The sequence below is a fragment of the Apaloderma vittatum genome, unplaced genomic scaffold, assembly GCF_000703405.1.
Source record: "Apaloderma vittatum isolate BGI_N311 unplaced genomic scaffold, ASM70340v1 scaffold6097, whole genome shotgun sequence".
In the NCBI taxonomy this organism is placed as follows: domain Eukaryota; kingdom Metazoa; phylum Chordata; class Aves; order Trogoniformes; family Trogonidae; genus Apaloderma; species Apaloderma vittatum.
Window position 1 is genome coordinate 1 of NW_009724471.1, and position 24,798 is coordinate 24,798.

At 40.3% G+C, this 24,798-nt stretch overlaps 1 protein-coding gene across 6 annotated transcripts in view; it reads left to right on the forward strand.

Moving 5' to 3' along the window:
- Positions 1–2,190: 2,190 nt before the first annotated feature.
- The window catches only part of LOC104276262 (core histone macro-H2A.1), a 35,660-nt gene continuing 13,052 nt past the window's right edge, over positions 2,191–24,798 (forward strand). The window contains exons 1-6 of one of the 6 annotated variants that reach the window (XM_009872511.1): positions 2,191–2,385; positions 14,370–14,476; positions 15,895–16,092; positions 16,233–16,259; positions 17,689–17,799; positions 23,860–23,959. In XM_009872511.1, coding sequence (XP_009870813.1) covers positions 2,214–2,385; positions 14,370–14,476; positions 15,895–16,092; positions 16,233–16,259; positions 17,689–17,799; positions 23,860–23,959 — 715 coding nt within the window. In that variant the 5' untranslated portion in view covers positions 2,191–2,213. The remainder of the gene's footprint in view (positions 2,386–14,369; positions 14,477–15,894; positions 16,093–16,232; positions 16,260–17,688; positions 17,800–23,859; positions 23,960–24,798) is intronic. The other 5 variants (XM_009872512.1, XM_009872513.1, XM_009872516.1 and 2 more) reach the window with 5 other exon arrangements.

The following is a 24,798-nucleotide window of genomic DNA, read 5'->3' on the forward strand; positions in this document are numbered from 1 at the left end:
AGCCTGGGCCATTCTAGGATTCTATGATTTTTAGACTGGGTGAGCTGTATTTACTTCAGCTCCTTCAAAGCCTCTTTGACAGTAATTCTGCATTGCTACATAATTTACTCGTACTTTGATCCAAATGTTACAGCAGTCGATGGCTGGATGACACTCTTCAAAGAACAAAATTCAACAGCAGGACAGATTTCCGTATTCCAGCTATTCTGACTATCCCAGAAACTTGTAAGACAAATGGTTAATTGAAGTTTGCTGCTTAAGGCTTGCAGGTTTTTCCCTAGAAAAATGATGTTTTTCATCATTCATCTATCAGTTACAAACCAAAGGACGTGTGAGGAGAGCTAGAAGCACAGGCATTTCTGATGCTGGTTTTCCCTGGTGTTCAATTCAATGAACTTCTTACAGTTTGTGAGATTTAACACCTGTAGTATTGATGAAAATGGATTATGAACTATGAACATTTCTGGCAGAGGGTCCATAGCCAACTCCAAGCTACACCCAGCCTTCCTCTTAACATAGACAGAGCTAACTATGTGAGAAAATGGAATTAAATGGGAGATTTTTTTGAAATCAGTTGTGAGCTCCAGTTAGGCAGTTTCTCAGGGCAGGAAAATTGCCTTTTGTCCTCCTCTCTGCAGAATAATACTTGTTACAGAGCTGAGTTCACAGCAGAGGAAAGCAGAAGGAGCCCTTTTGATAGCTCTCTCTTCCAAAGTTTCATGACATCAGTTTCATAACAGTAGTGTAACTTTCATCTGAGCCAATAAAATAGAATTATTTTATTTTCCTTTAACAAGCATTTATTGTACTGAATGTACTGTATGAGTGTAGGCTCCTTGAGTGGAGTATGGAAGTGGTAAGGAAAAGAAATGTTTGATATTCACATTTCTTTTTCATGAGTGGGTTTTATTTGATGGTTATGTAGTCTGAATCTCAGTGACTCACTGAGATTTAGAAGACTGGAGGACATGTCAGCACAGAATGCTTCTAAGTTGTAAAATGTTGAAGTGGGGTTGGTGAACCTGTTTTGCCTAATTTTGAGCTTGCTCAACCGTGGGTTCAGATGTATGGCAAATACTGTTTGGTTCCTAAGGACAGAATTCAGAATAAAAATAATTAAAAAAAAAAAGACAAGCAGAGAAGTGATGTGATGGGAAAGCAGCCTTGAAGGGGTTTCCTTGTGGAGTGTATAAAGGTGAGTGAATTTGCATTTGTGTTGGGTAGGATTTGCGCAGCGAGGAAAGAACTAGGATGTACAGTGGGGTGTGCGCTGCTTTCCTGGGAGTTCGGGCACACAGGAGGGGAGGGATTTGGAGAGGGGGACTGTCTCCTTTCCTCCGAGTTATTTTCAAAAGCCAGTGCATTGCCTACGTCTTCAAAGACTCCTGGAGAGCCAGCAAACCCTCCACCTCTTTGGATTGATCAGCTTCTCTTTATAGCCTGAGCAGAAATGAGTGAAAGAAAAAAGAAGTTTGGCAGCTGGATCAGCAGTAGGTTTCTTTACCAACATGAACTGAGATCCAGCTGTTGGGTATCTGCTGGGTGTTTAGCCCACTGTTACGTTAAGGAAAGGTGCCAGATTGAAGTTTATCAGCCTCCTAGAGGGCATTTTGGAGCGGCGCAGTCTTTGATGGGCAGGTAGCTGGTTTCTGTTAGGTTCAAGTCTCAAAGGATTAATTTCAGATCTTTCTAAAACAGAACATTTAACGTACAGGAGATGTATTTTGCAAAACTTACGTGTTTGCTCTGTAAATTTACACATGCTTAAAAATTTAGTTTTTGGAGGAAGGCGAACACGCTTTAGAAAAGCTTTAGTGGATATGGTTTTTCCTAGTTAGGAACAATTATTCTTGAGTGTAATGACCTGACCACAGTTCCTCAAAGGCCCAATCACGAGTTTTTCATCAAGAGCGGAGGGTTTTGCCACTCTACTTGTAAAAAGCATCCTCTATTTAATGCAGAACCTTTATTTTCTGTTAGTTAACACACCTTGCCTCACTAATGGTACCAGATTTAATCTGTTAGGAATTTCAGAAAAGTAATTCCAAAGCAGTTTTAGATGAAATCCTTTATCTGGCTTAATTCATTTACTGTATAGAATTATGCCAACTATCTTGTTTGTGGTATTACAGCACCATTCCTAACTGATAACCTTTTATTTCTTTTTTTCTCCCTAATATATAGAGTGCTGTTCCAGTCCCAATACTGTCAAAATGTCCAGCAGGGGTGGAAAGAAGAAGTCAACCAAGACTTCCCGCTCCACAAAGGCTGGGGTCATCTTTCCTGTCGGACGAATGCTACGTTACATTAAGAAAGGCCACCCGAAGTACAGAATTGGTGTTGGTGCTCCAGTGTACATGGCTGCTGTGCTGGAATATCTGACTGGTAGGTTTTGCTGAACAACGTGGAATAGCAGAAATGAAAGTAATAATACAAACTGAATTTGCACAGAGGGGGGAAAAAGACACCCTCTGATTTATAGGTGACTATAAAGGTTATAGCTCAGGGAAGCACGATGTTGACTGCAAATCTGAACCCAAATCAAGGTACCCCCAGCCCTGCCTCACAGCTTTGATGGCTTTTGTGAATTCTGGTGCTGGATTTGCTTTGACCTGTTGTAAAAACTTCGTCCACATAGTAGGAATCCTTCCAACTGCCTAACATCGATGTGTACAGGCTGAGCCCACAGTGTTGCAGTCCTTCCTGTTCTGAAGTTGTGCCTGCTGGCATTGTTTGGGTTAAAATTGTCCATTAAGCATATACATTCCTTTCAGATGGAGAGCTTCTTGGTGTTTACACAGGGCTGAGATTGCTTACAGCATTGTTTAAATATTTTTGTTCAATTTACAGATTATTTTTGAAACTACATGTGCTGGTTGCAATTTATGTGGTTGATTCTGTGTATAAACGCACACTGTTCATCTCCTCCAGATCAACATAGCTTATTTGCTTACATTTGTCGTCCTTTCTCTGTTTCTTTCATCACATCCGAACCTTAAGTAATTGTATTATCCTTACAGTACCTTCTTGGCGGACAAAAGTATTATCTTTCCTCCATTTAGAAAGAAGCTTCAGAGGAAGAAAATGCTTTGCGCAAAGACATGCACAACTAGACACACAAGTAAAGATCTGGGAGTATTTAAAACCAAACTGACCTGACTCTTAGATACACCTTATAATGGAAATAATAGACATTGAGGAACAGAACTGGGCTGATTTTTTTTTTTCCTAAAATTTCTTCTTCCCCTAAAGATGAAGATTGTTAATATTAAGGAATAATTAATTGAGCACTTGTTTTCTCTAAGATATTCATATTACATTATTACATTTTCTCAGCTATCCAATTTGTTTTGTTTTACCTCCGCTTGTTCATGTTCATAGTTTTCTTTATTTGGGCCTTTTATTTAAAAGAATGCTTTTAAACTTCATAGATGGCCTTAAAAAAATTAACGTTTCCTTCGGTTAGGTCCCTGCTTACAGCAATAAGAACCCAAATAAAATGCTTCATAGGGTGAAGGGTGCTTTGAATATTGCTCTTTTAAAGAAACAGAACAATACAGGTGAGCTTAAGGCACTGCTAATGAGCAGCACATGTTATTGGTTAACTTTGATTTAAAGTGTTTACTGGGGCAGTGATGGTTTAGGCAGCTAAGAACGGGCTGGGGAAATTAAGGTGTTTCTTTAACTGCTCTGTGTCCAGGGGAACTGTCTGAGGAGATTAACAGCAGAACAAAAAGACAAAAAAAAAAAGAAAAAAAGTTGCACACATTGACTTTTAGGAAAAAGGAAAATGGGCAGGAGGAAGGAGAGTGTGTGTTTGATTTGGGTTTTTTTCTCCTCTGAAGGCTAGTTAGCTATTCCTAGTACCCTGTATTTTGGAGTTTTCTTTCGTTCTTATACATAGATGGATCTAAAAAGCCTGGATACTCTTTTCTTTCTTTGCTAAGTAGTAGTTTTATGACTGTTTTAGTCTGGTGGGATTTTTTTCCCCCATTCTTTCTGTAAGGTTTTCACACTATAGTGTAATATTTTGGCCTTTAATGCTCAGTATGTTTTCTAAACTTTAGGTCATTCATCTGTTTCAATATAATTCAGAAACACTCACTTGAAATGGGATGCTTGGAGATTTTTGGTTTGTGTTCTTTTTACCTCTTGACAGTTATTATTTCACAAAACCAGAGAAATCCTGACTTCTCTCCAGGAAAGTTTTTAAAGATGCTCGTGTCAGAGCATGATCTGAGACCTTAAAGCAAAGCATTTCAACTATTTCAAAATTAAAGCAGGAATGTGGCATAATAGGAAGGAGACCAGGTGAAGTGACGTGCTAATAAATTGGCTAAACCAAAAAAGCAGTCCTGTGCATCCAGGAAAGGAGAGGAAGAATGTGGAATATCAAAAGCAGTTGTAGGAAAGAAGAACTTTGTAAAAGACTAGTAGGGGAGATGTCAGAGATGTGACCTAATAGAAAGGAACCTACTAAGGTTTGAAAAGTAGTTCATGTGTGTGCAGAATATGGAACTGACTTTAATCCCTTAGAAGATGAGGTGCTAAATTTTACTGGCCTTTGCTAAAGTTTAACTCGGATGCAACTCTGAAATTAGCCCATAATGCACTCAGATCTGGGACTCTGGTTTGGTTCAGTTTGAGATTTGAACTCCTGTAACGCTTCCAGCTGTTCAGACTTGGAATTCTGTTTGGATCCACGTGTAGCTGTGACTTCATCCACTTTGTGCTTTGAAGGTAACTTCCTGATACTGTGTATGTGCAGCCACTGATACTGTGTGCGCGTGCAGCCACTCATCAGGAAGTAAAAATACAAAGTCTATAATTTCTTGTAGTGCATGGGCCCATTCCAGATTTAAGCCATTCTTCAGCCTGTGCCTGACAAAGTGCGTTTTCAAATTACGTTTATGTTGTACTTTCGTATCAGCACGTTCATACAGTGCAGAGCTCTGCTAGCAGGAGCATACTCCGTTTTAGGACGCAGAAATTAGTGTGGCTGCTTCAGTTGCTGTGAACTAAAAACCGTGTGTCTTTGCTGGGCTGCTTTTCACTCTCCTGATTTCTGACTTCTACAGGGACTGGCTGGAATAAATACTCCCTGTGTTGTCCATTATAGTAACTTTAAAAATAATGTTAATAAAACTTCTGTATTACTAGATGTCTGGTTTGTCTTCTGGTCTTTAGTTAATATCTTCCTAATTAGCTAATATTAGCTAATGGCTTCCTTATCCTACATCTCAACATACTTGACACATAAACAGGTTGCACAGTGAGCATTCTCCTTTTCTTATTTGTTCACTAAAGGTTTTTCTTGTCTACAGGTAGTACTACAGCCTGATTCATCAGCACAGACAGGGTATGCAGGTTGGTTTCTGGAGCACACCACCTGCTTGTCCTTTTCTGCTTTTCGTCTAAGGAAGTGGAGTGTAATGACCACTGTAAATAGGATGCACATGTGTGTTTGTGGGTGAATGTACAGGAAGCACCTTTGAGTTTTACTGATACTGAAGCAAGTGGATACACTTCCTTTTTTTACTCTGGAGGAATAGTGTGGATGCTGAACTACAGTGCGTGGTTCTTATTTCTTTTCCTTCGCAGTCACAGTGCGTGTAGCGCTGCTGATCTTGCACAGAATATTCAGAATAGTTGATTAATTTCTGCTTATGCTGCAGAACTAATTTTAAGCATTATCAACCACTTGAAGCTGGCAAGAAGTTCAGTGTTAGAGTTCCTTGTCTTCTTTCCTCCTTGTGGCACTTGTTTTACAAGAGTTCATTGCAGGTTTATCTTCCCTAACGTGGACTTTAGAAAACTACAGCCCACTCCTTATTTTCTCTGCAAAGTAGTACGTCAGCACCAGCTTATGTCAAAAAAAACCCCAACAACCACCCCAAACAAATAACTAGATCAGTCAAGAGGATGGTCACAGACTTCCTTTGGGGCATTGCAGCCTCTCAGGTGACCTCGTATGGTTTGTATTTGTCAGAACTGGTCCAGCCATACGTGTAATCGGATGTGTTCCCTTCAGATGTATAGCTTGCACAAGTTCCCAAGGCCAAACTTTCTTACAAACTGCCCTTAAAAAATAGAAATCTCCTGAGTATATTTAAAGGCAGGGAGAACCAGGCCTGCAAGTGATTTCTGCTCCCCCTGCCCCCCATCGTCTTCTCTACACTGTAAATAATTTTCAATTGCCAAAAAGTCGTAGCAAATGAGGAGAAGGAGAAGTTTATAAAACAGCAGGAGAACAGGAACACAGCAGAAATGAGACTTTGATTTATGTTTGTTCTGTATGTACAGAAGTAAGGTAGGAGAAAATGTTAAATGTCTGTTTTCTCCATTAGATTTTTTTCTCAACGGGATTTTTATTGCCCATTGTGTACTGTTGACCATGTAGTTTGTCAAAACGTGAAATAAGCACCTTTTGAACCCCACGGTTAGAACTGCATCTGAAGCATTCTGGTGCTTACCTGAGCTTTTATTTTCAGGCTTTCTGATGTCACCAGATTCCCTTAATGGAGGTTCATGTGCTGGAGCTCAGTTCGTTGCGTTTTCACCTTGATTAATTTTCAATGTGGAAAACTTTTCTTAAGGCAGCTGCTGATTGGCTGCAAAATGAAAAGTCCTTGCAGAGTGGAGTAAGTTTAACTGCTCGCTTCAGATGCTCACTTTCCGATGTGCAAGCTGATCAACTTGAACTGCTGTTCACCTCTCGCGTTCTGCTTGCTGCTGAAAATTTTTACAGGGTCACAGAGGAAAACAATGATTTGCCCTGTTTGTCGAGGCAGGTGTACTCCTGAACTTGTGCTCGGAAGCAGAGGGGGTGTCAGAGGTTCTTAGAAAAAAATAAAAGCATTAGATTAAAAGATGATTCAAGTTCCAGGCAATCCAAGACTGCTATAAATAGTGGTCCTTAAGGAGTAAATGAAATTTAAGAGGCGAATTAATTAACAGTATCATTTTTGATACTCTAAACATGCATTCACTGCCAGGATGCGTTCCCTTTGCTTAAATAGGCAGCTTTAGAGACACTAATCCCTATTATGGTTTTGTGACACAAACTCTGTCCTAAAGGAAGTTTGTTATAAATAGGGGGCTTGTGGGACCTCTGCCTTACTTGAGCAAGCATGAAACTATCTCTTCAGCTCCACATGTGTCTAATGTGGATTAATACCGGACTTAAAATACAGCAGGGTTGTTTATGGCAATAGCCTCACAAACTGAGACCTCCTTTGTAACGTTTCTCTTTTACGTACGACTTGTGCCATGCTCTTAAGAGCAGTGACATTGTCACAGTTTAAAATTGCTCTACTTGGAAGAAGTGCCTCTTTATATCTAAAACTTTGCATTGTCACCAATCGAATGACCAGCCTTCTGAACTTACAAATGCATGAATCAGTCTGTTTCAAGCATATATCAATGAAGAGTTTTCTTTCACTGAGAAGCCCTTCCTTGCCTCCAGTCCTGTAAGCGTGTATGTGCCTGTCTTACCTTGTAGTCCCATAGATCAGTGGATCTCTGAGCTACAGAAGTGAAGTTGATCCAGTATTACCTGCCTCATCAGGGTCCTAATGAATTCTCTAAACCGCACAGATCGGGTCTGATGAAAACCGATAAAAGCCAAAGCGTCTCCTCACAATCCAAGCCCTAACAGTGCATATTGGTGTGTCAATATAGACACTTACTTCACGTGGGTAATTGTGCATCAGAATTTGCACTGCGAATAGTGTCCTGTTGTGATAATGTACAAATTGTTGGGCTGGGTTGCTTCGCTAATACATTTCTAAGTTGGGAAACCACTCAGCTGCACGTGACTGACATCGGAGAGAATGCTCTGAAAAAACGGCATTTTAAGTTTCCCTGTTCCTTTAATCCTCCTGAGCATCTGCCCTTGGGCACTGGCTGGGGCCAGGATGTCAGGCTAGATGTACTTTTTGCTCCAGTGCAGTTCTAGTTAGTCCATACATCCGTTTACCACAGAACACACAGAGTAAGAGCTTTATTTTTTTTTTATATCTTTTGTTCTAAGGATGCAGATAAAAAAAGGTGTTGAACATGGTGTGTAGTGACTCCTGTACTGATTCTATAACGTAACAGGGAAAAAATAACTTGTAAATATTTTTCTTCTTTTGTATTTATCTAAAGCTACTTGCATTTATTATGACTTCTGCTGCTATCTTGATACAGAAAGACTTGATGTGGGGGAAAAAGACTTTGAGGAAACAGCAATTTGATGAGTCATAATATTTTCAGTAACAAACAGTGACTCCCAGTTCCCTCATTGTCAGAGGCACTATCTAATAAAACCATGAGCACCATCTGCTGTGTCACGTTGAAATGAGTGCGCTACAAAAACGAGAACACAGCCCATATGGATTGCATCAGCTTTGGGCAGTGTTTAGTAAAGCCTTTGGCACAGAGTTGTATGTCTTGCTCCTTGTTGTAGGGTATGGGTACCCACACCCTCGGTACACGTACCTGGTTCTTTTTTCAAGCCCAGGGTTTGGAGTCCCTTCCGTAAAATCCAAAATTTCAACATGAAGTCCTTTCTTGTTTTAATGGTGTTAATAATGTTATTACTGGAGATTATTGGAGCCTGCCGCTGCTTTAACGTTTGGAAAGACAAGTTCCTAACACGTGCCAGCAAGGTCTAAGACTAAACTAGGACCAAATCTTGAGACATGAGGAGTCTCCTGTATGTATAACAGCCAGACCACAGCGTATGTGCTGCCCTTAGGCAGGTAATGTCTGGCAGCAGTTAATTTAATCATGTTTGAGGACATTTCTAAACCATATGTAAACTGTTAGGAGAAACAGCAAAGCGTAAACTGCTAGGTAGAGGAAGCTTCACTTAAAAAGAAAAAAGTTTAATTTGAGTGAGGCGAGGATTCTGAAAGTCAGTGGAAAAGAAACAGACTCTTTTTAAATTAGTACTTGGAGTGTGACTGTTGTTATAAATAACATTTGAGAAGAAATTCACTTTCAGGTTTCCCTGAAAAGTGAACTCGCATACATTTTCACATCAACAGTAAACTGAGAAATTAAAAAAAATGAGGAAGCTGAATACCTTTGGATCTCTTACAAAAGAAAAAAATAATGGATGGTATTAAAATGTAGAAAAGAGCTGAGAGAAGTGTGAGTCAGATCAGAAGGTGCAAGTGGAAGTGGCTTTTGTGGCCTGAACTAGAGTTTTATGTCAACAGCAGTCTGTCATCTACCTCCCAGAAACGCAAAACTGACAATAACTGGCAAAGTTACCAGTTCCTCCTTTAAGGGGCCTCGTTTTGATACCGCTCAGACACTGAAGACTTGAAGGGTTTGGGGTTTTTATCGCATCCGAAGAGAATGATTGCCCTGTTGAGAGTTGAGGTTTCATCAAGGCTCGCTCAAAGCAGTAAAATTTCTTGAATTGATTTTTCACTGCATCAAATTTCCATGACTTCGAACAAGGGCCGAGAACGGTTTTATTGGAATGCACGAGAGGGGAAAGTGTTGAATGATTCTACCTTCACTCTCCCAACTGCGGATTCCGGGGGGATTGGGTGGAATACACAGAAAAATGCAGGAAACTCTTAACAGTCTGGCTTGATTGGGGTTGATTGGGTTAAAACCTTCTGGAATCACGTAAAATGATTCTGAAATCAATAAAATGCTGATGGAAGGATGATTAATTTAAACTACAATAAACAGACTCCTTGTCATGTACTTGGCTTTGTTGCAAATATGTATTTTCTCAGTGGAATTGTATCAACATTCATTTTTTCTTTGATTTCTGGATATTGTTCTCAATTTTCTTTTGAGGAGAGGCTTCAAAAATTTTTAGAAACCTCTGACTTGTCCTTGTTGGAACGTGCGCGTTCAGAAATTGGCCTCATGTCAACACGTCACCTGTTAGTTGTTAAGAGTTTCATTTTCAAAGCTATGATTTCATCTCCCTGAAGAGAAGGTGGACAGAGGGATTCAATGCAAGAGCAGTGTTTTAGCTTGAGATGTAAACCAAAAAAAAAACAACCCACCACCGAAAACCCAAAGCATTTTGGGGATGAACTGAGGCCAGATTGAATTTTTACATTTAGAAAGTATTATGGCCTGGAATGCATAAAAAGTTAAAGGCCTTGTCATTTAGGCTTTAAAGGAATTTTATTTAGTAATGACCAGTAATACTGAAAATTAGGATAAATGAACGAGAGCCTTCTGCAGGAGTGGGAGAAGAATGCATTTGCTTTTGTTTCCATGCAGGGCTGCAGTTACTCCTGTGCCTGCTTTGATTAGATCTGACAGCAATTTCTTTCATTTTAACCTTGTTTCGTTGAGTTCTTGTTCCAAAATTTGAGTGTTGTGAAATACCAAAGCACTAGTGTTCAAGGCAGAGCAATGCCACTGTGAAACAGGGAAAAGCAAATAATGAAATTGGGGACGGAGTAGGATGTCCAAGAGGTGACCAGAGCTCAGTCTCTGCGAGTAAGGGATGAGGAACTCGCCCTGAAAACTTGCCTCAGGAGGAGGTTTCTGTGGAGAATTGTGACACTTCTTGGTTGTGTTTGAGTAGGAAATGCCTCGAGAACAGCTTTTCCTGTGGTCTTATCTCACAGATACGTACACAGATGTACAACCTAGTTTCTCCTTTAAAAACATTTAGCTGAACTTTTAAAAGCCTCAGCAGAAAAAAAAGAGGTTTGGATCAAGTGTTGAGAACAAGCTTAGACCAGTTTTCACTACCCATATCCATCCAAATTAATCCTAGGGGCGTTTCCTTCCGAACGTTGATGAGGATTTTGTCATTTGTTATGAGAACTGCATTTAGGTTAATTTTTTAAGAGAAAATTTTGTAACTTTTAGAACTTGCTCACTCTAAAGATGACTTAAAAGAAGAAGAATATCGATGCTGTAGTCAGATTCCTAAGGCAGCCATCCCTTGTCTCGCTACGTAACAGCTGTCCATGCATGAATATGTCACGTGCTGGCATGGCATTCCTACTTATTTTTTGTCTTTTGTAATTATATACTTCTCACAGCTCTTCTCACTGAATTGTTTTATATCTTCAGTTAAAGCAGTACATGTTGTTTTCTTCTTTTGTTTGAAATTATTTTAAAGCACAGAAAAAGCCATTTGTGAATGTAAAGAGTATCTCTTCATATTAGCCTGAGATTTCAGCAGTGGTGATTGAAGAATTATACCTTCAAAAGCTTATAATATTGAATACGTTGAACATATTCCTCATTTAAAAAGAAAAAAAAATACTTTGGTGTTCAGCACTTCTGTAAAATGTGTCTCGTAGTTGCTTTTTTGCCTGAGTGGCGATGGTGTAATTATTCTCTAGGGGGGAAAATGCCTTGAGTAAATATATGAAAGGAATGGAATAGACATTACGCAACTTACACCCCTTTTGTGAGGCCTCGTTTTTATAAAATATTTGTGTTTTGGTCTTCTGGCTGGATAAATACAAGCTGAGTGAATCCTGATGTCATGGGAGCTCTTGACACTTCTTTTGCCTCCACGCTTACAAGCAAAGCTTTCTCTCTCCACCCTGCTCAGTTCCAGAAGTTGACTTTTGAATGTCTATTTTTTTCCCACTGTCGATTACCTTTAATGAAACTTTTCAGTGACTCGAATCTTGGAACCCGGTAGAATGGCACTTGCCAAGATGGATTCAACCTAAGAACTCGGATCTGATCTTGATTTTAAATACCTTTTCCCAGGACTACTCTTTCCAGGTCTACACCTAAATCTAGAGCGATTATTCTAGAATGTTGAATTAAAATTTGCTTGAAACATGGATGAAAAACCATTTAAATCTTTAAAGTAGCATAAAACAGATGTGAAAGTAAAGCTGGCCACAAGCAAAATTCAGGCAAATCTTCCAGATCCCTTCCGATTCCGGAGGCCTTTGTTTCCAGCATTTGTAAGTGCTCTGATCCGTTGGATTTGGATTAGGTTTGTCTCTGTCGGTGCTAAATCAAAACAAAATTACTGCCTGTATTGGCTTCAACCTCCCCATCTGATGTTTTTCAGTAGGAGAGAGTCCCCCTTCGACCAGACTCGTGTGTGTAGCCGGGCTTTGCTCTCCCTCTGCTGTGGGTCTCTGCATGCACAAGCGACGCTTGATTATTATTGGAGAGCTGAGGAGAAGGCCAGAGGAAAAATTCCACCCTCCTTGCCCTCCTCCTCCTCTCTCCTTCTCCCCAAGCTCCTCTGTTGTGGTCCTCGAGGCCAGTGCAAAGCGTTCTGTTCCTGCAGAGGAAGTGGGGTACCTCAACTTCCCTAAAGGACCATTAGAAAACTGTAATTTCAAAATGAGTTTCCTGTCCAAGGAAGAGGGCTTAGCACTTCCAAGAACAGTTCTCCACTGTATGAGGCAGACATTTCAGTTTTATGAGGAACAAATAAAACATTCCTCTGTGCTTTACAGGCATAACGCTTTCTTAGACTCTTTAGTTACCAAACGACCTGTCTGCATAGTTGGGCTGATGGGTCGCAGAGAATAACACGGCCCGACTGTTCAGCACTGCCCGATGTGGGCAAGGAGCGGAGGTGGGGGCAGCAGAGGCAAACCAAAAGGCAGGCAGCTGTTTGCAGCAAGTCCTTCCCAGGCTTTTCAGCCGGTAATAAAGTCTGAGACTCAAACAAAACAATTCCTGCTCTGGAGAGGAGATGCTGGCGGCGTTCCGGGGCCACAGAATCTTGCTGGGGTGGGTGGGGATGCGCGGGGGAGCACGGCTCGTCCCCTGGAAGGTGAGACTGGTCTTCAGGCGGCTGCGTGCGGTGCCTAAACCTCACCTCGGTGAGCTGTGGCTTTGGAAAAGTCCCTGAAAAGGATTATGCCAGCTTAATTCAGTTCTTTGGAGGTGTGGAAAGCATAGGCAGGTTGACCTCACCCTGCTAATCCTGCTTTAAAAATAAATTAAAGCAATTGTTGTCAGCATGAAATGTTGAGTTACTTTGGGGGCTTAGGCTTAATATTCTATCTCACCCTGTCGTAAAGTTAATTGTGCACTTTGAAGAACACAAAAATAGTGAAAGGCTACCAAACTCCTGCAGGAAGCTTAACCATAGGACATCCAGAAGCAGCTGTAAGTTTTCCAGTATGTGTCATAACCAGTTTATTGTGGGACTTGTGATGAAAAATAGGAGAATCATGTTAAATTCAGCCTAATGAAAAGCTGTAGTCTGTGCTGTGCAGTATTGCTTAAGATTTACTATGTGTTATGGTAAAGGCATGTGGTCACGTGAGCTTCGATTTTAGGCTTTTTCATTTCCAGATTAATGTCTTAATTCAGTTCTATTTGCCTCTAATGCAAACTTATGGGAGAGCTTTCATGGTATAATCAGCTGTTAAATGTGAAATCAATCTCATACCTTCTTCTAATGTTAGATTTTAATATATTGGTAATAGATGTAAAAAAAGGTATTTAATTTTTTTCTCCTTTTTTTTTTCTCCAGATGTTACCAGGTTTGCATATACCAAAAGCAATAGTGAAACAGGGAAGGTGAAAATTATCTATAACAGAGACAGCCGTAGCATATAATTGCAAAGTCAGATAAATTGCAGAGTCAGGTAAACTAATATGTAATTTTTTTAATTGTTCCCCAGATTTGCTTGTAATTAATTTCATTTTTTTGCCTGAGGCAGAGAAGTTAGCAGGCAGCACTCTAGCCTTTCACTTCATAGATCTTTGCAGGGGAGCAAGTTAATTCTTCCTAATTCCAGTAAAAGCCGTCATATGCACGGATGTTACACATATTTTGTCAGGACTGGAAATTTCTTCTAAGGAGATAATTTACTAGGACCAAACAAACATGATTCATCAATTACTTTTTTCGGACAGAAGCTTCTCAAACAGGGAAAAAACAAACAAAGCATTAAATCAGCCTAGCAGTGTAGTTTATATTCTAAGTGTCCTAACTTGGATGTGTGCTTAAAAATGAAAAAAAAAGCATCTTTTCCAGTAATAAAAAAGTAGAAGCAATGCAAGCCAGAACTCACATTTATGACAGGTTTGACCATAAAAAAGAATACGGCATTTGTACTTCCAGTGCTCCGTCAGCTGATAGGAGAGGAATCCGAGGAGATGAACACATTAGTAGCCTTGAGAAGAACCCTGAAAATTCAAAAATATAAGGAACTGCTTTGAAAGGATAAAAAAATAAATAAATGCACTTTAGACCACAGGACTTCAAGCCCTTTAGTGACTAGACATATAAAAAGAAGATGATAATTTTAGAGTTAGATGCCTCTTGAGGGTATTCTACAGCAGTTAGGAGTAACACGGTGTAATTCAGATAGCTTTTTGCACAGATGCTGAGTAACACATGAGTTTTCTTAATGCTCCCAGTGTAATTCCAAGGGGCTTACTTCTTTCCCCAGCGGAAATTCTTGAATTGGCTGGAAATGCAGCAAGGGACAACAAGAAGGGTCGAGTCACTCCTAGACACATCCTGTTGGCTGTAGCAAATGATGAAGAATTAAATCAGGTAAGAAAAAACTCTGTCGTGTGAGGGCCAGGATTTCCTTTAGGGCTTTTTAAATTGTCTTTCCATATAGCTGTACTGTAACTCAAGACCTCTGCTTGTTGAGTAGCCCACCAGGAAACAGCTCATTCACTCTCTAGCACACTGCCTCGGTAACCAGCTCCAGCACTCACCTTAATTCTGTATTTTAAGACTACTACAATGTGTAAAAATGCAATGGAGGTGTATTTTCTTGCGCTGCTATAAGCATTTCTCCATGTCTACAGACGTGGAGAAAATTTGTAGATTCTGTTTGGTTTTGTTTTCCCCCTTACACAGCTTAAACTCAGCAGGACCTATCCTGGTCCCATTAAATCTGTCATTGTGATCATAGAATTAAGAGCTCTGAATCACTGCAAGTCTGTGTCCTTTGCAAATTTCAAAATGCCTTTCCCTTAGGTAAAAAAAAATTTGGGCATTATTGTAGTGCTGTGGTGTCAGCACCACAGGCTGGGGTTGACATACCTTTGTGTGAGGTGCTATAAAAACACATCTGAAAAGATATTTTTTCCAAACTTATGTATCACAATGGAGCAGGAAAAAAAATCCCCAAACCAACCTCCTTCTGCATTTGTCTGAAATTTGATAGTTCCTTTCCATTTGTCATTCCTTTGTAAGCTTGAACCTCACTGAGTTGTGGCTGGGGAGCAGGAAACACAAATCAGAGGATGGGACTACCTGAGGGACTTTGATGTCACCATTTGTATCCTCCCAAACAGTGAATTAGTCCCAGTTATATGTATGAAAAATGGGTTAAAGTAGTTTTAAGTACAGACCATGGTATGTTTCACTTCTGCTTTTAAAGGCTTGAATGAACTGCCCACTTTTGAATATTGATCTGCTTTTCTTCAACTACATAAAGACTTTTTTGAAGGAAGACTTCCAGGTGTAGAGATTTGTCTAAAAGTTACCCTCCGTTTGAAGTTTCATTTTCTAAGAAAAGAAAAAACCAATGTTTTACGAATGCACTTTCAAGAAATTGGGACGTAATTTAGGTTCTCCACAGCATGTACCGTGAACTTTGGGGTCCCATCCCTCCCGCTGGCTGCCCCGCAAAGCCCTCCTGGCTGGGGCTGCCCTGTTTTCCGAGAGCTGGGTACCTCACTTTGTTGCATGGCTTCACAGGAACGGATCTCCTGTGAGCCCAAGAGATACTGACAGTGAGAAGCACATGTGCAAGAACAACACCTATTTCCTGTTTGGTTAAAATCTAACATGTGCTCAGCTTCATTTCATATCTCTCTTCAAGCGTAACGTGTTGAAAATCAGCATACACGAACCAGTTAAAACTCAGTGTCCAAAGTCTTCAGTAAATGCCATTTTCTATTTATCAGTGAGTAAATGCTAGAGTTTGTTATCGACAACTTTTTTATTTTTATTAGCTATTGAAAGGGGTCACCATAGCCAGTGGTGGAGTGTTACCCAATATTCACCCGGAGCTGTTGGCAAAGAAGCGGGGATCAAAAGGAAAACTGGAAGCCATCATCACTCCACCTCCAGCGAAGAAAGCAAAGTCTCCGTCACAGAAAAAAACTGTATCAAAGAAAACAGGCGGCAAGAAAGGGGCAAGGAAATCCAAGGTAGAGTGATCTGTTTGAAATAAACCCAAACGAGCTTCCTAGTAGCTGCTGTAGGGAGCAGAGGTCTCCCGGAGAGGCGGGCGAGCTGTGACTACTCTGTTCTTTGTGTGAAACGGTCGTGAGGTGGGCACAGGCTGGAGGCAGCGAGAGGCAGGAGGAGAGAGCACGTGGAGGCCACAAATTTCACATGAAACAGACGGTTCCTGTGAAAGGTTCCTTCCTGGCTAAACAAAGCTTCTGTATTCTTCCTGTATGTCTCTGTAACTGTTCACTTGGTCATTCTTCTTTCACTTTTTTGTTATTTCAAACTGCTGAATTGAATTTTCTCTCTTAGAATACCTAGTAGCTGGCATTTCCAGCGCAGTGCTTCTCATAACCATGCACTAATAATTTCCCTAAATCTGGCATTTTTTTCCCCTACTTGATTACAAAAGCAGGAAGTCTGTTGTGGGGTTCTGTTTTGCTTCCACACAATAAACTGTATTGTCTGCTTACTATATTGGTGTGTGGCTAGCCGTAAACTCCTGGGGAATTGAAATAGGGGCTGTGAAAATCTAATTTTCAGAACATTTATAGAAGGTAAAGCATGGGTGTAGCTTCTAGAAGCACCAGTATACCTTACCCTTGCATCAAAGTCATTCTAGTTGCTCAGCCACAAATTTAGGTTATATATTTTGGAAAGGGACAATAGCAGAACAGTGGCTTGATTAAAATTCCAGGTGTGCTTTTTAGCTTCAGCACAGATACTGCTTAGGCACCAAATATTTATATGAAATTGTAAGTAGTAGTTGTAGTCAATATATGAAATGATTTTTGACACCAATTGTGTTTATAACCACAGCAGTCACTTCACTATCTTCATGAAACATCCTTTTCAAAAATGTTCCTAATTCTCATTTTGATTCAGGAAAACAATTAATCCCTGGAACTATTATTTTACTTCAGTAATACAGTTGAAAAAAGAAATGGTGGTGCAGGGGAGCTTCTTCTCCCCCTACAGTCTTACTGAAGATAAAGGAAGGGGATGATATTTAAAAAGACAGAGAAAATTGTTCAGCCCATTTGTTAATACTACATAGGTGGAAGGTAGATGTATTATTTTCTGACGCTGGCTCTTAGGGCAGCCAGATTTCAAAACTGTATTTCTAAAAGGTTTGTGAACTCTGGGAGCGCCTCCCTTTACAGAGAAGGTTTGCACCCCGACAGGTCAGTTTTCATCTTAGAACAAACGTCTGCCCACATGTAGAAAGAGATTCATTATCTTTTTCCACCTAAGCCATTTGAAACCTATTTGAAAGTTTGGGGCCGTTTAAATGTTTTCTTGCAAAATTGAAGACAACTGTCCCCTGCGCTGTGTGCTGCTCTCCGGGAGCAAAGGCTTGTGGAGATGTGCAGGCGTGGAGGTCGCTTTTCCTGTTGATTCCTTCAGCTGTTATCAGTTGCTTTAGTTAGAGCAAAGGATAAAATCCAAACTCCGGTGTTTGTCCTGGCATTTTATTGCCCGGTAAGTATTTATGGCACGTCATATATCGCAGTGTTACGGAACTGGTTTTTCTCTCAGCCTTGAGTTAACTAATTAACTGTATTTTTTGGAAGAAGAAGCAGGGAGAAGTGAGCAAATCTGCCAGCGCTGACAGTACAACAGAGGGAACTCCTGCAGACGGTTTCACAGTCCTGTCCACCAAAAGTCTGTTTCTTGGCCAGAAGGTATGCTCCTGCATTTTTATACATGAATACCAATTTTTCAGTGCTGCTTAGGGAAAACCCCCTCCCACCACCCCCCTTTCCCCAAAACATCTGGGTACAATGGACATTTCCCAACTGAGCACTTGAGGAGGTGTATGATAGTAGTTTTTGAACAAGGACATTCTCCGAAATAACTTCTAGAGCATTTTAAAAATATGTAAATGAGTCTTCATATGGCTACATAATTAAATACTCAAATAGAAGGAAAGCCTGTGTGCTTGTAATCTCTCTCGCCTTATTCACAGCAGAATTGTTCCAGCTAAGCTTCTGCCAAAGACGAGTTTATTCTAAGAATAAAATATCTTTTTTTTCCAATGGGCAGCCCACTTCATTGCTGATGTAAATGATTTACAGGTTTTTATCAAAACCTATTTTAGTCATTTGTTCATAACAGTGGTTTTATGCTTTGTTCTGCTTTGTTATTTACAAAAGTTAATGCTGTGTATTAATGAATGATGCCTTTATGAAAAGCTAGAAGTCAACAAACCTTTTTTCCCTGTGAATATGCTTTGGGACATAGGGTTGGTTTAATGCAAATACACACCTGCTTAAAGAGAGGATCCATTAAAGAGACAATTCATTAAGTTAATTTGGTCTTTTTCCCGAAACCTGCCTTTAGTTTGCGATACAAAATTTTATTAAGTAAAAACTGCATCTTTCTTCTGTCATTCAGCAATCAGACCATTGTGTTCTAAGTCATGAAAGATGAGCCATTGTCCATTGTGGAATGTATGTCCTCTGACCCATTTTTATTTCATACTGAGGGTGTTCTTCATTTATTCTTCCACAGTTTGTTTGCTAAGTTTAACACGCATGAAAGTCATGTTCTTTTTTACAAGACTTCTGATTTTCCACATTTAATTTTACAGCTAGAGCTGGTAGGTTTTTCAGTTATTTGATTACTACTAAGGGGGTGGCTTTGAAACATATTTTTTGAAACATTTGGATGACTAAATCAGAGCCCAAATTTTATAAACTAAGTTACTGTTTCAGGCAAGCAAGTAATGTCAGACTTTTGGACGTGATTTTGAACTCCTTTTAACTACCATAGGAAACCTGTAATAAGACCAAGTGTTGCGTTCCAGCCCAGCAATCAATGGGGCTTTGCTCCTGGGCTCGGTGGAAAAGAATCACGAGCTCCAGGACTGCTTTAAGCTGTGCTGAGCAAAGTCAGTGTCTGCTGCTGTAGAGCTTTCCAGTGAGTACCTCGTACTGGGAAACAGGCTTTCTGGCTTTCTCCTTCACTTGGAGTGCAGCCCCCCTGAAAAAAAATACGGGTGTGACATGTCCATCCCCGTGCTGGTGTGTTGTCAGATGGCTCTGCACCTGAGAGGAGGCGGGTGTTGGCCTTGGTTTTAACACAATGCACAAAATTAAAGGAAAAATGAGAAGCTGTTCAGCTCCTGTGAGGGTACACCCTAAATGGATTATTTTCTGAGGGGTAGAGAATGCGTAGGTGCTGTTGAGATTTGTCTAGCACACGTTCTATTTTGGTTTTGATTCCCTGTGAGAAACTACCTGCAGAGGCAGTAAATCGTTAGGGTAAAAATCTGAGAAAAGCAGGCTATGTATCCTGTTATGTGTGCATTAAAAATTAAATTCCTGCCTTGAGCTGATAAATAACGTATTAATGTCTTTGTTCTGATTTTACCCCCAAAATAGCACATTTAGACCAACCTAAATTATTTTAAGACTGAAGATGTGGAAAACTTAAAATGCAAAGAACCTTTGCACTGTAGTGATCAAAGAGATTTCACTTAGCATAAAACCAACAAAAAAGACACGCTGGCTTATTCCTAGAAATATTTTCAGACCGTTCCCTGGAAACTATTTTCAAAACATGCGTTTCCAGAATTACCAAAACAGTTGTTATTTTCTTATAACGTTTCGAGTGAATTGGTGAGAGTTGAATGCGTCTTCTCTCCTAAACTCGAGGTCTGTTTTGCACGGGCACTATTTTCTGGAAACTATTTTGCGTTTCCAGAATTACCAAAACAGTTGTTATTTTCTTATAACGTTTCGAGTGAATTGGTGAGAGTTGAATGCGTCTTCTCTCCTAAACTCGAGGTCTGTTTTGCACGGGCCAAGGGGCTTCTGGGTGTGACAGGACGTCTGCTGCTACGTGCAGGTTTAGCAGACTGCAGTGCTTGTTAGTGATTTAAGTGACACATGGAAGTCTCCAATAATTTATCCTTATTTTGGAAATTTGCAAGAGTAAACACAACAGTTGCCTATAAAAGCTCCAGTGATTTTGAATCGGTTGAATACTTCTGCTTAGCCAGTTCTACACGCAATTGCTGTTTAAAAAGATGGATTTTTAAAATACTTATCCAAGTTTAGGGCTGAAGCTTAACAGAAAAAACTCTGCTCAGTTCCTTAGACTTGTGCACGTTGCTTTTTGCCAAAGCACGTGAGGGCAGAAGGCATTTACCTGCTTGGAGGAGAACCTTCCTTCTAAGTCAGCATGGCCTGACTCTCCTGAAACAGTGTTTGGAGGAGAGGAAAAATCCGTTCTTCTCTTGGCTAGGGAGGACAGTGTGTCTAGGTGGTTCAGCTGGAGGCCTGGAAACCAGAACTGCTGGCTTCTGGTTTGGGCTCTAAATCGCCTCTTCTTTGTGGCCTCTGTTTGCAGGACGGAGATAGAGCTCTTCAGCAGGGTGGTAAGAAAGCTTAATGTGTTAAAATGTTTTGAGCTTTTCTGTTTGGAAAGCAAAAATCTTCACATTAATCAGAGTTTTTTGATTCTTCTTGAATTTGCACATAGAGATTTTCAGTATACTTTCTCGTTCTGTGTGTTCTTAATAAACTCCAGTGCAAACACAGAAACCGGAAACCGAAAAATCCAAACAAACAGTCTTTCAAACCTCCTGTGACATCCCTGGATGCTGTACATGTCTCTTTGGTCTGCAAAACCACTATCGGCTGCATCAGGAGATCATTTACGAAACGCAGAGAAGGAAGAAAATAATCCCCTTCTTGCTATCATGTCATTCACGAGTTTTTAACGGGAAAAATCTTTTTCTTGGCTCCACGTTTGCAGGAGGGAAGGGGAAGGATTTTATATGCAAGAATGACTCGTCATCCTTCCAGTGTCCCCAGATTTAATTCCTGAGAATGTTGCAAAGCTGGGTGTTGCTCAGGTTTTAGGCAGCACTGTTATTGCATTAAATCTTTAGTTAACTGCTGACATCCAGCTAGAAATTCGTAGAGGTCAGCAAGTGGCAAAGAACCCTTCAGTTTCAGCTATGGAAGTGTATTAGTGCTACGCTAATCAAGTATTAAATTCTAGTTAATATGGAAATGATTGCACATCCTACCAGGGACATCCCAATGGAAACAGGGGATTTTACACCTTAACTAGTTTGGGGTTTCCTGAGACAATTGCAGAGTGGGGGCAGAGGCGTAAAACCCCAACCCTAAGCATTAGGGTCTGGATTTTCGGAGACACCTCAGCTTGTCTGCAACAGGCATGGTCTGTGTTCTCTATGAAACTCATACCAGAAAAAGTTCCAAGACTTTAAAGGTAATTTTGTCAGACCTAAGAAGTGCAAGGCTTGCCTCAGAAAATACTCAGGGATGTGCTAAGTGCCTTCTGCATTTTATCTAACCAACGTTTAATTTAAACGTTACCTGAAGTTATGCCGGTTCTTTTTTGCTCATGGATACGCAAGTCGTGCCTGTTTGGGTTTTTTTAAGCGGCCCTGTAGGGGATCACATCTTCTGTCTAATACATGCTTGAAACTGGGTGGTAAAATAGAGCAGTTACTCAGTGAAGGATTTAATTCTATGGGAAAACTTCTGATTTTTTAATTGCTTTTTGTAGTCCAATAGCTAACAGTGCATTGAACAGTAAATGCAAAATTTAGCCAAAAGAATACTGAGCTGCCAACACATGCTGTCGGCGACGGGCAGCTTTTTAAGCGTTTAGTCATTAAATTAAAACTTTAATTACCAGCTGGTTGCTATGTAAATTCCATATATGAGTAGATGCAGAGATGGAATAAAGGTCTGAAACCAAAATGATCTGCGGCCCATAGATCTGGGGCAAAAACTTATAGAACACAGGGAGCAGAGACAATCACCCGTAAAGGGAACAAAATATGCTTAGGAACATGCTAAAAACTCCACAAAACAGTCTTTTGGTGTGTGCATGTGTTTTGTTGGTTTTTTTATTTCAAAATTCATGAAGTTTCTTTAACATTTTGGTTTGGTTTGACCTTGTTTTTTTTTTCCAAACTCAAGACTCAAACTCAAGTATGAATAACTCACCACGTGTGAAGTATTAAAGGATTCTAAGCTATTTGGAAAGCAAGCTTTCTTAGATTTTATTACAAATTCCCGAACAGGCACGAACTTAAGGCAAGGCTGATTTACACTCATTTTTAGCCAAAATCATCTTATTCTGAGGGAACACAGTTTACTTAAGGAACATATGCAAATGGCATGAGATTGCAGGCTTTTCGAACGAGAAAGAAGGTCGATTCATATAATCCCATGAATGAAACGGAAATAATTTTTTCATGAAACTTAAATATATGGATATTGGCCTCCCTAAATGACCCGTTCATTTGTATCAATTTCATGAATTGGCTCGTAGTCCCTCTTAATCTAACAGACACAAGGAGGAGATTCGAAGAGTTGAGTTTACGGAACGTGGATTGCAAACCAAGAGACAAATTTCATTTATTGATGAGATGAATTGCCGTGCCTGAACGTGTACGTGTTCTGCTTTGTAAGTTGAACCCAGCGGGCTTTGAATGGGAAGGAAAGCCAGGAGCTGCAGCTGCCCTCAGGGCTCACGTAAATGAACGAGAACTTTCATAGTTGCTTTCCATATTGCCTAATCAGCTGCTGAAGCAACCATTTTAAATGCATGTGCTAGATATAAGCCTAATTTTTGATGCACAAGATGCATTTCCCCGTATGAAGGAGTCTGGGAAACTTTTTCAAACTCCAGCGTATCTTAAATTTTGGCAATCGGAAGCTCGGCGCACATGAAATCAGACTTCCCGGCCTTGGCTGTGGAGCAGTACGGCATGGCAGGATCAGTTCCCTACCATCACTGATCAGATTTTGCCATTGACTTTTTATATTACATACTAGTTTCTAAGTCCTGCTCAAGATGTGTTGCTAGAAGTTGAAACCTGCACCTCCTTAGATCTCATTAAGCCTTTTCGTTCTTTTTACGAACCCATAAGGTTAATCTCTAGATATCTCTGCGAACTTGCCCAGTTTACTGTGTGCCCATGAGAAATCCTTCTGATCTGGTGACAGTTAAGAGAGAAGTTGAGAGCCATGCGTGAAATACGTAGGTGTTAATGAGAGGAGCTGTGGGCATTAATGGGTGCGTGTAAAAACAATTTTCCTAAATGACAAAAGGAAGTAAAGCAAATAAAGTCAACCCGAGAAGCAACAAGCACATGATAGCGCCGGCTTCCAGAACGTCTGCTGCGAAGGCAGAACTTTTCAAATGAAAGCTGAAGTGCCTGCGGTGCGGGCTGTGTACCTGTAGTAAGGAAAGTACCACTGAAGGAAAGAAACGTGTCCCCTTGGTAGGAGAGAGGGATTGCTGGAGATGTGCTTTCTCAAAGACAGACAAGTGTTTGCTGGCCTAAAGGAGGAGGAGCAGTGTCTTTTATTCACTTTGAGCGCTGAAGGGTCGTGGCACACTGCTGCCATTGATGCTTAAGCAATGCTGAGGGTGTCCATCCATACTTCGAAGAGGAACAAATTCCTTTTTCTAATGCCAGAACAAGAATCTCAACTAGAGGCCAGCATAAAGCTAAAGCAGAGCTCCTTAGTCGGTGCAGTCACGTCCTGCCAGTCAAACAGTGTTTGAGTCTTGTGTTTGAGGGTTTTTTGGATAATAACTCCCCCGCCCCCTTTATGACCTGCCTTTTATTTTGCATATTTGTTTGCAGTGATGCTATCTCCATCTGTGTTGCAAAGCTCACTTTTCTGCAGCTTCTCTGTGATTTCCCAGCTGTCCTGTTATTTCCCACCTCATGCTTTTCTTTTCAGCTGAACCTTATTCACAGTGAAATCAGTAATTTAGCCGGCTTCGAGGTGGAGGCCATTATCAATCCTACCAATGCTGACATTGACCTTAAAGATGACCTAGGTAAATGGGGCATGGGTTGACACAACTAACGGTCACATGGAAATTATGGAACCCAGAATTTACTCGCTAGGGCGGCACGCAGTCCGTAAGCGCAGAAATTCAAATCTTGCAGGCTCTGTTTTGTTGAAGAACTACATTCAAAACTCTTTTTTTTTTTTTTTCCCCACCAAATCTGAATTCTTGCAGCTATTGCTAGGCTTCAAGTTGATTGCAGTGAAAACAAAACTTTTAAATTCTTTTCCATAATGATCATATGTGACTGTTAGCTATTTGGGGGGTTTCTTATTTGGATACTTTGAGGACTACAGTACTTTTTTGTCAGGTTGTTTTCAAAATAAGCAGTTTCTCCATTCTAACCGCAGCCTTGTGAGTTTTTTTCTGATACTCAAGAGTAGGCATAAAATGTTTAAAGAGGAATGATTAAATAATTAACTCTCCCTCAATCTTTCCTACCTTGATTTCATGTTTAATTCAATCAAATAATTTGTTTCCGTTATGCTTCAATTACTGCCTCTTACTTTCACGTTCAGCTGAAAACAAATACTGATATTATACCAACAATAAACTTGTCGATGCTGCCATGTGTGGTGTATTGCTTCTAAAGCTTCTGTCTTGCTCCAAATTGAAAACAAAATAAAAATCCTTCTTCAGCAGAAGCCTGTTGTTCAGCAAAAGAAAAAATAACTTTTGTACATGATGTACCGCATTCCCTTCTTATTAGATTACACCTGCTGCTTTTTTTTAAAACTTCCTTAATGGAATACAACCCATAATTCTTCTACTACTGCGTTTCCTGTGGGAATGTGCACAAGTAATTCAACAAGGCAAAGATTTAAAAA